The following is a 13,848-nucleotide window of genomic DNA, read 5'->3' as shown; positions in this document are numbered from 1 at the left end:
TAAAAACATCACAATCACTTGCAGAGTATGTTGTGGATGAAAGATTTATGAGATAAGAAACAAAAGTGCAAATAAACAGTTAACACTGCAGCTATTAGTACACTTTAAAAAAACGTGGCAGCCATATTGGAATTTCAGCAGAGGTTTGAGAACTTCTGCTATATGCAAGGTTCCTACACCTTTCAAGCAAAACTTCGATTCCTTTCCAGACATAACGGTCCAATTCTCAGTCACTGAAGTTTATATTAGCATATAAGATGCTAAAAGTTTACTACAGATTTATAGCAGATATTTCCACAGTGGGTAGGCTTTAGATAAAACAGCTGCAAAAACCAGACACAGGAAGGAAGGAAAGAAGGAAGGATTGACACAAAGAATGAAGGATAGGAAGCAAAGAAAGGAAAGGATGGAAAAAAAAAGGAGGACACAAGGAACTGGGGGTGGGAAAGAAGGAAGGACAATGAAGGAAAGATGGAAAGGAATGGGTAAAAGGAAGGACAGAAGGGGAGGGGGAGAGCAAGGAAGGAAAAAATGAGTGACAAGACAGGAAAGAAAGAAGGACACAGGAATGGAAGGCCACAAAGAAGGTTTAACACAAGGCAGACATAAAACAAGTAAAGATGGAAGTTTTAGACAATGAATCCCTGAGATGTTGAAATTTAATGTCATCATTTTCTTGACTGCTAAGGAACCATGTATTTACTTTCTGCTCCTTCATGATGTTTGAACGTTTTTTTTGTTTCACTAAAAGGACAAAATTTGAGGCAGATATTTTTCACAGCAAATCTCAACCATGAAAATTATTTTTAGCAGTTAGACCCCCTTAGGGGATGGGATTTTCTAACAGTGTTACAGTAATAGTGTAACACACAAACCTAAAAAAAATGAAAAGAAAAAGTAAAGATAGCCTCACTAAACTTTTGAAATCTAACATTTTTAAGTGTACTACTGTAATAAACTATAAAACTAAATGAAACCTGGGTCATGCCTGATTTGGGCATTGTCCAATAAGAAGGTAAAGATGTGACTGCGCAGTTTTTAAAAGATACAAAGAATGGAGTACAAGGAGAATAGTGTTCCAGTGTTTGTATTTAATCTGGACAGCAAACTAGCCAACAGTAGCAGTGCAACTTCCAGTAAGAGCTGTCATATAACAAAATGGGACCATTTCAAAAGCTCAACTCAGGATGGTGATACGACACAATAAAACCTTGTTGATTAAACAGAGCTGCTTTAGGTTTTACTTTGCCAATGTATCCAGATAACTTTAGATTAAGCTTGTTGAGACGTGGCCAGTCAGTAATAAAGATAAATATTCATTTCCAGCAGCAAGAGAAATGCAACAGCAGATTTCTGGGAGGGTTTTATAGTTCTGATGATAAATAATGAGGAAAGGCTCTGGATTTCTCAGAGATACAAAAGCTCTAATAAAGCTGCAACTCCTGCAAGGCCCCCAAACATCTAGGAGACACAACAGCACTGACATCTAAACATATCTGGAAAAATCATTGACAATAAATTACACAAACCCAACACTCACTCACACATTCACAGCCATAATTCTTATAAATAAACCTGAAAGAGAATGAAACTTGAATGAAAAGCTGCAGCCTTGGGCATTGAAGTTTTAGATATTTTTTGACCGACTTGAGAGAGAAAAAACGGTCCTTTCAAATCAAGATCAGGTCTGAAAATCAACTTCCTCCAGTAAAGAAAGTAGAACTGATCCATGCAGACCTAACAGTGTCTCTGAAGCAAGGTAGACAAAGAGTCGGATCCACTTTGCAACTGGCAGCTGCACAACCGGACCTCTGGTTTTTTTAAAGGAAGAATGAAGAGTCTGCCACCTAGTGGTGGAACGTGGGAGATCATGTTAACCCATTGGCTCACAGGAAGACAAACTCCTCACTGCTGCTTCTATTGTTACTCCTGCTCAGTGTGCCTGGGGGCAGGATGTGGGCTGAGGGTCCACTGTGGTTGCTGCTGTGACCCTGAAGCCCATAGTCCTGACCCTGCCCCTCGACGAAGGTAAAGATGGGGTATTTCTCCTTGGATGAGGATAGAGCCTGGATGGACACAATGCCAGTGAAAACAATAAATAGGCTACAAAAAGTAACATAACATACAGATGTCATGGTCATGTTTGTTCTCTAACGTTTTCTAACAAACCTCTGAGGGCCTAACAGAACAGCTATTATACTGAGATTAAATTGAATAAAGGTAGATTCTATTTACTAATACGACAACTTCTGAGGGCAATGGATTTTATTTATGGGTACCACAGTAAATGGTGAAACAAAAAAAAAAATGTTTTGTTATCCGTTCACTTCACAATTATGCAAAACTTAGTGATGGTCTATCACTAAAAGGTCCACATTCTGCCTGACAAAACATGAACATAAATTAAATTGGTTGTTCTTTTGTTTTTATATAAAATCAAGGTTTTCACATTCTTCCAGTTGAAACTATTTTACCTTGACAACCTAAGACATTTATTAATGAAGTACGTTATAAACCTGAATTTAAAAAGAGGGTTAAAAAACAGTATATTTCTGGGTCTTAGTCTTGGTTAAAAGCTGAGCCCCTCAAATAGGACGGTGATTTTAAAACTCACCCTGCTGACATCTGAACATAAAGACTCAAAGTCCTTCTTGCTCTTGGCGTAGAAGCCGATGGTACAGCTGGGATCCATGCGGCTGAAGGGCATCTTTTTAGGAGAGCTGCAGTGGAACGACTGCCGAGTGGAACAAGAAGAGGTGCCATACAATGAAAGGTCAACAATAGTTAACAAGCCAATAAGTGGACATGTTATGTTTTCTATTCTGTACAAGCAGCATGGTCCACCATATTCAGAGTGAATATCCAAAGACTCAGCAGCCATGATAACAAACCTCCAGTGAGAAATCTGCTTGAGCGACATCGACAACCGGCTGGCAGAAGTGAGGATCCAGATAGAGCAGCTGCTCATCTGCATGACATGAAAGAATCACATCAAAACCACAGAAACAACTGTCACAACTTCTTACGGTGAAGTTTATTTAAAGCTCTGTGGGATTTGTTGTTTATTTCCTCCGGTTATGTAAAGTGAACTAGAAGAAGCAGCTGGCTCTCACCTTGGAAGCCAATAAAGTACAGTGAGTGCTTTGGTTTCCCTCCAATTATTCCAATACAACAATCCAGCTTCAGGATGTTCTGAAATGTAAGTGTTATCAGCATTAGGGCGAGACATTTTTAGCAACACACAAAGAACAAGGTGGTTAAACAGAATATACAGACCTTGACGCAGTCAATATAGGACGGGTTGAGGGCCTCTCCTCCGAGCCGGACCGGCACCAGTATGATGAGGGACTTCCAGGCTTGGTAGGAAGGATCAGCAGGGCTCCGACCTGGTGATAGGTCACAAAGATGCACCACGTCCTCTTTGTACACTACGATACAAAATCATATCATTAAATTATTAGAAATGTCACTGTAAGAAAAATAATAAAAACCCAATAAGCTCCAATTCTTACCTGTACAATCCTGAGCAACATACACAGCTAGGTTCTGTACCACAGAGGTTTCGGCCACAGCTTTCCTGCACATAGAAGAAAAAGACTACATCACTCAACATGATCAGCCTTTCCAACCATCAAAATAACCTCAGAACAACATAAAACAGCACTAACCCAAAAGCAGAGCCCTTACCGAAGAATATGTGCCACTATTGAGGGGCCGTACCAGTCGCCAGCCTTCTTCCCTGAACTTTTGCCTATTTCCACCAGCTGGTGAACACCAAAAGGTGCTGGAGGTTGATCTCCAAACCAGGTAATTAGCTTGGAGTGGATGGGCTCAGCTCGCCGGTCCTTTGCAGACTCTGTCTGTTTTCTCTGGCAGAGCCTGGATGCCTGACTGCTAGCCGGGATTTTCTCTGGGGTGCTGGATCCTCGCAAAGAACCAAAGGATGGAATGGGGACCCCTCCAGCCCGTACTGGGGAACGAGGCCGGAACACCTCAAAATCCACATCAGTGAGCTGCTGAGCATCTGGCCAAGCCCAATCTACAGATCAGCAAAAGAGCATATAAATAGTTCTATATATAAGATTAGACAGAAAATTATAGACAAGCATGTTAAAGGTAAAGGTTATAAGACCATCTCCAAGCAGCTTCATGTTCCTGTGATTACAGTTGCACGTTATTCAGAAATTTAAGATCCATGCGACTGTAGCCAACCTCCCTGGACGTGGCCACAGGAGGAAAATTGCCCTATGGGGGTTACCTTAACTGAATTTGGGGTTTTCGTTAGTTATAATCATCAAAATTAAAGAAAAAATAAAAATAAACATTTGAGATATATTGCTCTGTGACTGAATGAATGAATGAATACAATATATAAGTTTCACTTTTTTGAATTGAATTACTACAATAAATCAATTTTTTATGATATTTTAATTTTATGACCAGTACCTGTATGTAGTGAACCACTCAGTCTCTGTGATGTGGTAAAACCCCCACAGCTCTATGGTTGAAGCTTCTATCATACAATGGAGGCGTGGAGATGTAAATATAGGGTCTCTGTGGCACAATTTCTGAGAATCTTCAAATATCCATAAGATGGTTTAAAAAAAATGTTTTTCCTTACCAAACACTCAGCATGTGGAGAGGAAGTGCAAACAGAGCAACAAAAAATGATCTCTGTTTGGCAAAATATAAAAGCCTTAAAGAGTATGCATCAGTTTCTCCTGGCACCTGGTGACAACATGCTGCTAACAATACAACCACAATGTGGAAGCAATGCACCAAGCCGATTGCCAAAAATGTGTGTTTCTAAAAACACAGCCCTTAAAGAAAACTGCTAATTCAGGTCCAACGTTTCTAAACAGATCTTAAAGTTTGTGCCATTTTGCTGACTTGTGTTCGGCAGAACTGTCAACATTAAACCTGAAGTGAAGGACTGTGAGAAAGTACTCACACCCTTTGAACCTTACAATTCGTCACTTTACAGCCAGTCACCTCTATGCCTTTTATCGGGATTTTGAGATAGAAAAACACAAAGTAGTGCATAATAGTGAAGTGGAAACAAAAGTTACATGGTTTCCCACATTTTTCACAAATATAAAGTGTTGTGTACATTGGCATTCAGCCATCCTGCCCCTTATGAACAAAAACAGCCCCACAGTATGATACTGCCAGCCCCATGTTTTATTTTGAGGCTGGTTTGTTCATGGTGATATGTGGTGGTAAATGTCTGCCACACATAGATAGAAACATTAACATTTATTTTGATCTTTGATCAGAGTACCTTCTTCCACATGTTTGCTGTGCTTCCTGGATATCTTCTGCCCAAATGTGCCAAATAAGAAATCTTATGGCTTCCCTTCACCAATGTCTTTCCTCTTGCAATTCTTCCACAAAGACCAGATTTGTGGAGTGCTTGATTAATAATATTCCTGTGTTGCCACACTATTAAGATTTTTATTTGGCAAAAGTTTTGGAAAACCATGTATTCTTCTCGTTTCAATTCACCATTATGCATGACTTTGAGTCATCTATTAAATAAAATACCAGTAACATTGAAGATTATGGTTGTCATGTGACTAAATGCAAAAACCTTAAGGGGTAGGAATACTTTTGCAAAGCACTGTACACTTTAAAAGGTAAACAGTGCTACTGAAAAGCTGTTCTTTACAAGGTAAGTGCATGGTTGCTAAATGAAAAGAAGGAAAATAAACTTGATGTGTCTAAATCAAAACAGAACAACAATGAACAGAATGTACCGTACAGATACCACAATCTCTGTGGGTTGACAGATAGTCAATAATAATAATGATAGTAATAATATTGGCATATCTTCCTTGCCCTAGGACTGAGAATCAGGGGTGACTTATATTACAGCACATAATTTACTGACCTATGTGCTAAGGTCAACTTAATCCTGTCAGAGGAGCCCGATTTGCTTTCAAATACAAAAGATGAGCCTGAGACACAAACCTCTAGGCATCAGGTGGACCATGAGCCCCTGTGCCAGCAGCATCTGTCCGCTGCGCAGCATGCAGCCCCAACCACAGTCTGTTGTCCAGGTGGACCCTTCCAGCAGAGGAAACTCCTTCCTGTAAGTCAGCCATATTCTGGACACAAAATCCCGACAGAACCTGTCCACCTCATCTGAGTGCGCAAGAGAGGAGGGTTAGGCTCTATCCAGCAAAGCTGATATTTTTCTGTTAACAGTGGCAGATGTGTGAAGGGAGGAAATGATCATTACAGGTGAAAGAAAGAACAAAAATACCTTCACTGTTGAGCAGATAGGAGTGTCCCAGGACAGTGACAGGAGATATTTTGTTGAAAGAGGTTTTGGTTTTAATCGTCCAACCTGAAGACAGCAAAGAAAAAAGTTGTTGGCTTAAGAAGCTTAATCTCCTGATTTAAACTTCTGGCTTTCTGCAGAGATGCAATTACATACCATATTTGACATTGTTCCATGCTGAAATCAGTTTGGCCTTGACTTTATCCATCTCATCAGGCTCTCTGGCTGCTTCTCTGCTTGCATCTGAAACTTGAGGCGTTCTGAATCCGAAGCTGCCCTGCCGCTCCAGAGGCGGCTGCCCCCGGCTCTCCACCTGCTCACCCTGCATCACTATCCCCGCATACTGCGCTGCACTGGGGGAAACTGAGTTCATACCTCCAACCCCTCAGAGGTGGACCCTGCTGCTCCTCATTGCCACACTGAACCAAAGTGGAAGAAATAAGGGACAAAATAACATACCAACGTCTTTTGTTAACAGTTCATGGCTTTTCAGTAATAAAACCCAGTTTTTAACACCCAGATGAAAGGATACCTCTACCAAGCTAAACCAAGATAAAAAAAGAATTGTCTAAAAACAGCTACAATTTTTTCATATCGCACTTATGGATTAAAGTGCTTTCACTGAGATGCCAGAGAAAGCACTGGAGAACCAGCATTTTATCCAGCTGTATGGAGCATAAATTATCATAGCATTGCCCATCCCTGCTTGCTGGTTTACACTGCTGGCCAGCTGCCTGCAAGAAGGCTCCTGCACAGTTTTCTCACTTACAAGAATGATGAATTCTTCTGTTTGGAAATATTCCTGGTAATAAAAAAAAAACAGGCATAGCGTGAAAGCTAAATAAATGCCATTTATCACTCTTATTCAGGTAGCACAGTTTTATCTGCAGCTGGCAAACTATTGGGAGTATGTCCTTAAAGCTGTGCAGACTGTAGGCTGGCTAATTGGGCAGATGGCCTGACTATCAATCTGTAAATATCAGCTTATTAGCTGTGTGATTATACTGTACACAATAAGCCCCTAAAAACCACTACTAAACTCAACAGATATTATTCGGTATTTTTGGTCAAGTCTAGGTATCAAAATAACAAGGAATGCAATTGTAACTGGAATATTAAATACTGTATTACTTCAGCAGCAGCAGAAAAAAATGCTTTTCAGTTAGGAATAAAAGCAGTTAGACCACATTTTACAATCTTGTTTTAATATTCTCGTGTAAACACTGTGACAGCATGAAATGCTTCAAGTTATCATACCATGACTATGTCATAACAGCCTATTCTGCGTCTTTCCAGTAGGGATCAAACTTTTTACACCTTTAAGTCCAACTGCAGTGACCTCACTGAAATAAGTTACCATGTAAAGATTTGTTGGTGCCCTTTTTAAACAACTGAGATGTTACTACCTACATTAAAGAGGGATGCCAGAGATAAACATTTCAAAATGCAGGGTGTTTTTATTTTTTTGCTGGTTGATTTTAGAAAATAGCCTTCTAGTTGCCAATCTGAAAAAGAAAAAACATGCAAGTTGCTCTTCAAAGTCCACTACTGACCATGAAAACAACAATGCAATAAATCTGGGGTACAGACTGATAATTAGTGGGTATGTCACCATGAGTTGGCCTGCTGTTTGTGCTCCAGTCGCTTGATTGTTCATGTGGTGATTTCACAACTGCCTGCGCCGTCCCCTCGAATGTTGCTTTTTCTGTGCTTTGGTGCTAAGAATTCTCCCTGACAACGTCAACATACCGAAACCAACTTTATTTATACAGCACTTTTAAAAAACAGCAGGTACTGAAAGTGCTGGTTTGTAAGGTTTTAAGGTTTGTAACAGCGGGTTTTCTCTAATTTGCCAGACAGCCAAAGTCTACACAAGAAGATCCGTTAGTGACATTTGGACTAAAAATCATCACCTCGGTCTTTTTTTTTTGTCAAATTTAAAAAGTTAAAACCATCCAACCATTCATTGAGACATTAATTTAAACCTTGCACACAGAAGTTATCTTTCTGTTTTAGGGGAACATAAACCTGTGTATCATCCGCATAACAATGAAAGGCAATCTTATGCTTTCTGAAAATAAAGCCAAGGGGCAGAAGATACAGGGAGAACAGGAGAGGTCCAAGAACATGTGAGGATCTGAAATCATTAAGACTGACGTAAAAAGTTCTCTCGGCCAGATCCATCTTAAACCACTCCAATGCAGTACCCTGGATACCTACACGGTGCTCTAAGCGAGATATCAAAATGTTATAGTTCACTGTATCGAAGGCAGCTGTAAAATCTAAGATAACTATTTCATGGTTTCCTGAATCTGTAGCTAGAAGGATGTCGTTAAAAACCCTCAACAATGCAGATTCTGTGCTATGAAAACGTTTAAAGCCAGACTGAAAAATATCAAGAACCTTATTCTCCTCCAGAAAGGCTCCAATTTGGTATAAACTATTTTCTCCAAAATCTTATAGAAAAACGGCAGCTTTGAAATAGGCCTAAAGTTTGATGACAAAGAGAGATCAAGAGTATCTATTTTTTCTCATTCTTGACACAGCCAGGGCTTATTGCTGACATTTTGGCCACACATAACTGTCTGATTTCCCTAAAGATGAGTAAAATGTTTAAATTAACCAAATAATCTGTAAGATACAGTTTTCATTTTCACATACCACAACTCAATGGATTTGACATGTGACAGGGTACTTTAGTGTCCCAACTGGATAATTTCTCTTTCAAAATGTAACAATAATGTTTTATTTGGAAAAGGATCTAAGCAGATCGCATCTGTCTGTCAATGCAAAATGTTTTGTGTTGTGGTTATTAATGGTGAAAATATAATTTTCTAAAATAAAAAGGATATCACCTTTGACACTTATTCTAACCACTAAGAAGGTAGGACATTAATCAAAGATTTTTTGGGGAACTTGTCATAAAATAAAATTGAAATGAAACCATGTTTTCTGATCTTGGCTTTTCACAGGCTTTTATGTAAACTTAGGGAAATACATTAGCCCCTTATTTTATCCCCAATTATTAACCCACAGACAGGATCTTGGTATTATTTGAAATTCCTATAAATACTCTTAAGATGGATGTTTGTTTGGACAAATAACTCATTTGAAAATCTTGCTAACATGCCTATAATTAGTCATTGCAAACTGTTACTCTGTGAAGCAGACACCCTGTTTACTTTTAAGACTTGGCTTAAAACTTTCCTTTTTGATAAAGCTTATAGTTAGCTTGGCTTAGGTTATCCTGACCTATCTCTGTAGTTATGCTGCTATAGGCTTAGGCTGCTGGAGGACATAATCAATTTCCTCGACTCTGCTACATTCTCCTACTACTCTCCAATTTTGTATTATTTGCTGTTATTTCAGCTTTTAATTTTATGTTCTCTCTCTGTTTTTTTTTCTATTCCTAGAAGCTACACCTTGCTCTGTGTTTAGCTGTTAAACCTTCCTGGATGGGGACATCGGCTGAGCCAACAACCTAATGCTCATCTTCTACAGATGATACACTTGGCCCTGTCTTTCAGTGTTTAACACTGTCTCTCTCCTAGACATAGCTACTGGCTGAGCCTTTACTGTGACAAACTGTATGTGCTCTCTTTCATAGTCTAAACTTGAAAACTGGCTCAGAGTTCATCTGCTTAGCTGTCTTTCTCTCCTAGATGAAGCCACTAAAGGAGCCACTACTGTCTTTAACTTTTTACGTTTCTTTCACATAAAAAGTACTCCTGGATCAGTACTTCTGTGTTATTTTGCGTCTCTGCTCTGTTCTCTCAAAACCCCAGTTGGTCGTGGCAGAAGGTGGTTCACACTGAGCCTGGTTCTGCTGGAGGTTTCTTCCTGTTAAAACAGAGTTTTCCTTTTCACTGTCGCTACATGCATGATCAGTATGAGGGATTGCTGCACAGTCAACAACACAATGCGAGTGACTGTCCACTGTCCCTACATGCTCATCCAGGAGGAGTGAATGCTGTAAGACTCTGACTTGATGCAATCGGCTGGATTTCCTTAGATAGTAAACATTTTAACCACTGTGAATAATAATATGAATCTGACTGCACTGTTTTATACCTAGGATGAATTGGTATGTACAGTACAGACCAAAGGTTTGTACACACCTTCTCATTCAAAGAGTTTTCTTTATTTTCATGACTATGAATATTGTAGCTTCACACTGAAGGCATCAAAACTGAATTAACACATGTGGAATTATATACTGAACAAAAAAGTGTGAAACATCTGAAAATATGTCTTATATTCTAGGTTCTTCAAAGTAGCCACCTTTTGCTTTGATTACTGCTCCGCACACTCTTGGCATTCTGTTGATGAGCTTCAAGAGGTAGTCACCTGAAATGGTTTTCCAACAGTCTTGAAGGAGTTCCCAGAGATGCTTAGCACTTGTTGGCCCTTTTGCCTTCACTCTGCGGTCCAGCTCACCACAAACCATCTCGATTGGGTTCAGGTCCGGTGACTGTGGAGGCCAGGTCATCTGGCGCAGCACCCCATCACTCTCCTTCTTGGTCAAATAGCCTTACACAGCCTGGAGGTGTGTTTGGGGTCATTGTCCTATTGAAAAATAAATGATGGTCCAACTGAAAGCAAACCGGATGGAATAACATGCCGCTGCAAGATGCTGTGGTAGCCATGCCTTTAATTTTGAATAAATCCCCAACAGTGTCACCAGCAAAGCTCCCCCACACCATCACACCTCCTCCTCCATGCTTCACGGTGGGAACCAGGCATGTAGAGTCCATCCGTTCACCTCTTCTGCGCCGCACAAAGACACGGTGGTTGGACCCAAAGATCTCAAACTTGGACTCATCTGACCAAAGCACATATTTTCAGTTGTTTCACACTTTTATGTTCAGTATATAATTCCACATGTGTTAATTCATAGTTTTGATGCCTTCAGTGTGAAGCTACAATATTCATAGTCATGAAAATAAAGAAAACTCTTTGAATGAGAAGGTGTGTCCAAACTTTTGGTCTGTACTGTATGTACTTGACTTGGAATCTGTACGGCTTGATTGAACATGTCGTTGTTTAGACATGTCGTCTAAAGTGCCTTTAGACAACATGTTAATTGGTGGTATTTTAGTAAGTTGAATTGCTCTGAAAATTGATGCTATTGACATTTCTTTTAGAATTTTATACAGGTTCCTAACTTTAGACACGTTCAAACTGATTTGGCAACTTCAAACTTTATATGGAAGCTCTTATAAAAAGACTAACATCCATGGTTGAAATATTACACCTCTTCACAACTCCTTTTTTAAATAGTAACGAAAACCTGGACATTATGAGTGTAAACATGATCAGAATTTTCATTATCAAATCATTTTCAAATGCCTTAAACACTGAAGGATTGTCCCACCCTGCCCCGAAACTGATGAGTAGTAGTTTCAATAAGGAACACACAGTTGTACAATGCTTGGAAATCAAAAAAAAAAAAAAGAAGCACAAACGTCATGTGATCATTTGACAACCGGTATGTCGGGCTTTTTTCTCAGTGCTACAGAAAGTCATCTGATCATGGCTAGTTAAATGGTTGAGTCTTTTTAACATCCACCACACATCCAAGAACTATAACACGTAAAGTTTCTGTGAAAATGTCCATCAGCTTCACAGTAATTAGACTGTAATATGGTCCTTAGACTTTGGGTCCAACACGGACCTCTTTAAAACCAGACTTTATGTACAGTTAAAGTTCCCCAGGTGTGGGTCTACCTACCTGACGCAGCTCGAGGTTACGCAAGTCGGTGTCTGGTCGCACATTCACTCATGTCGGAGTCTTCGAGCCTTTCACTAAAACTAGCTGGTTGAATAAGCTAACTTTAGCGCCAGCCACGGCGTTAGCTCGTTGACATTTATAAGCACACAACAACGAGTGTCATTATATTCCAACACAACACAGCAGATGCCAGTACAGTAGATGTTCTTCTTGAGGACACCCGGGTTGATTTGTATAAGTTTAAACCGCAGCAAAACTATCCGCCCCACTGATCAGCTGCCGCTTTGGGGACTCCCTCTACCTCTCACAGTATTTACTTCCTGGTATCCTTTCCTGCTGGCATGTGATTGGCTGAAAGAACCGTCGCGAGAAAGCTGATTCGCAACCTACCCAATGATTGTAATTGGCAAACTGTCATTGGCTGATATTAACTATGTATTAACCTATGACCGGAACTTAAAAATCATACGATTATAACGCACAAAATTCATGCGTTAATATGAGTTATATTATGTGCCCTATTAAAAAAAATAATTTGAATAAATAAGCAAAAGTATTTTGTATAAAATCAGAAAAACACGTAACAACTTGTCAGAGTTTGCTCAGTAGTGGCCCGGAAATTTTCCTCCCTTTCTTATTTGTAAACATAGCTTAAGATCAGTCAGATTGGATGCGCAACTTTAAACACAAAGTTGAGAAATGCAGTTTTCATTTTGCAAGTAAGTCTAATGACTTTCTTTCAAATGCTTTCTTCTTGCCAATCTTCTAAAAGAGCCAGTTTTGTAGAGTTCACTAATAATAGTTGTTCTGTCAAAAGGTTATCCCTCAAGAGCTGTCTCTGCATCCCCACCAAAGTTATTATAGGCTTCTTAACTGCTTATCTGATTATTGCTATCTTTGTGAAGTCCCCCAAAACTCTTGATTAGACTTTACCTCAGAAACCCCTCTGGTATACTTTTTTCTTCTACTCAACCTTCCATTAATATGCTTGGATATTGCACTCTGTGCAAAGCAGCTTCTTTAGCAAAGATCTTTTGTGGCTTATCATTCTTGTGGAGAGTATTACTAATTGCCTGCAAGACAACTGTCAAGTCATCAGTCTTCCCTATTATTGAGTAGGCCGCAACATGGCCATAACATTTCTGTACCAAAAAATATTTTTTAATCAGTATTTTTTATGCAATATTCTAATGTTCTGAAAAACAAAATTTAATTTTTTTTTTATTTGTAAGCTATAATAATCTAAATGAACAGAAATAAACACCAGAAATATATCCTTCTGTTCCAATAAAGTTCATTGTATCAGAGTGATACAGATATCACTCTGATACAATGTAATGATTTACATTCATTACGTTGTGCAATGAGGGCCGCACGGTGGTGCAGTGGGTAGCACTGCTGCCTTGCAGCAAGAAGGTCCTGGGTTCAATTCCCAGCCAGGGGTCTTTCTGCATGGAGTTTGCATGTTCTCCCTGTGCATGTGTGGGTTCTCACCGGGTACTCCGGCTTCCTCCCACAGTCCAAAGACATGCCTGTTAGGTTAATTGGTCACTCTAAATTGACCTTAGGTGTGTGAGTGGTTGTTTGTGTGTTGCCCTACCAGGGTGAAATCTGCCTCTCGCCCATAGACTGCTGGGGATGGGCACCAGCTCCCCGTTACCCACTATGGAATAAGTGGTAGAAAATGACTGGCAATGAATCTAAATCATTTATGAGTTTCATTTTTTTAACTAAAGTACAAAAAAGGTTAATCCATATTTAAATTGTTGATATGTATCTGTGAATGACCCAACAAGTCATAATTACCAGCTGATGCAGGTAATGAGAAGTTAGC

General features: G+C 39.6%; 1 protein-coding gene across 1 annotated transcript; it reads right to left on the bottom strand.

The window, feature by feature from the left end:
- Positions 1 to 1,071: 1,071 nt before the first annotated feature.
- Positions 1,072 to 12,339, bottom strand: atg4da (autophagy related 4D, cysteine peptidase a). The gene is made up of 11 exons (XM_047364895.1): positions 12,015 to 12,339; positions 6,440 to 6,702; positions 6,266 to 6,349; positions 5,971 to 6,144; positions 3,688 to 4,039; positions 3,513 to 3,577; positions 3,277 to 3,428; positions 3,114 to 3,192; positions 2,892 to 2,968; positions 2,615 to 2,734; positions 1,072 to 2,066 (listed from the first exon to the last, which is right to left on the bottom strand). The coding sequence occupies exons 2-11, from the start codon at positions 6,654 to 6,656 to the stop codon at positions 1,887 to 1,889; spliced, it is 1,500 nt and encodes a 499-aa protein (XP_047220851.1). The 5' UTR covers positions 6,657 to 6,702; positions 12,015 to 12,339; the 3' UTR covers positions 1,072 to 1,886.
- Positions 12,340 to 13,848: the final 1,509 nt, after the last annotated feature.

This window comes from Girardinichthys multiradiatus, chromosome 5, assembly GCF_021462225.1.
Source record: "Girardinichthys multiradiatus isolate DD_20200921_A chromosome 5, DD_fGirMul_XY1, whole genome shotgun sequence".
In the NCBI taxonomy this organism is placed as follows: domain Eukaryota; kingdom Metazoa; phylum Chordata; class Actinopteri; order Cyprinodontiformes; family Goodeidae; genus Girardinichthys; species Girardinichthys multiradiatus.
This window is presented reverse-complemented; position numbering and strand designations above follow the sequence as displayed.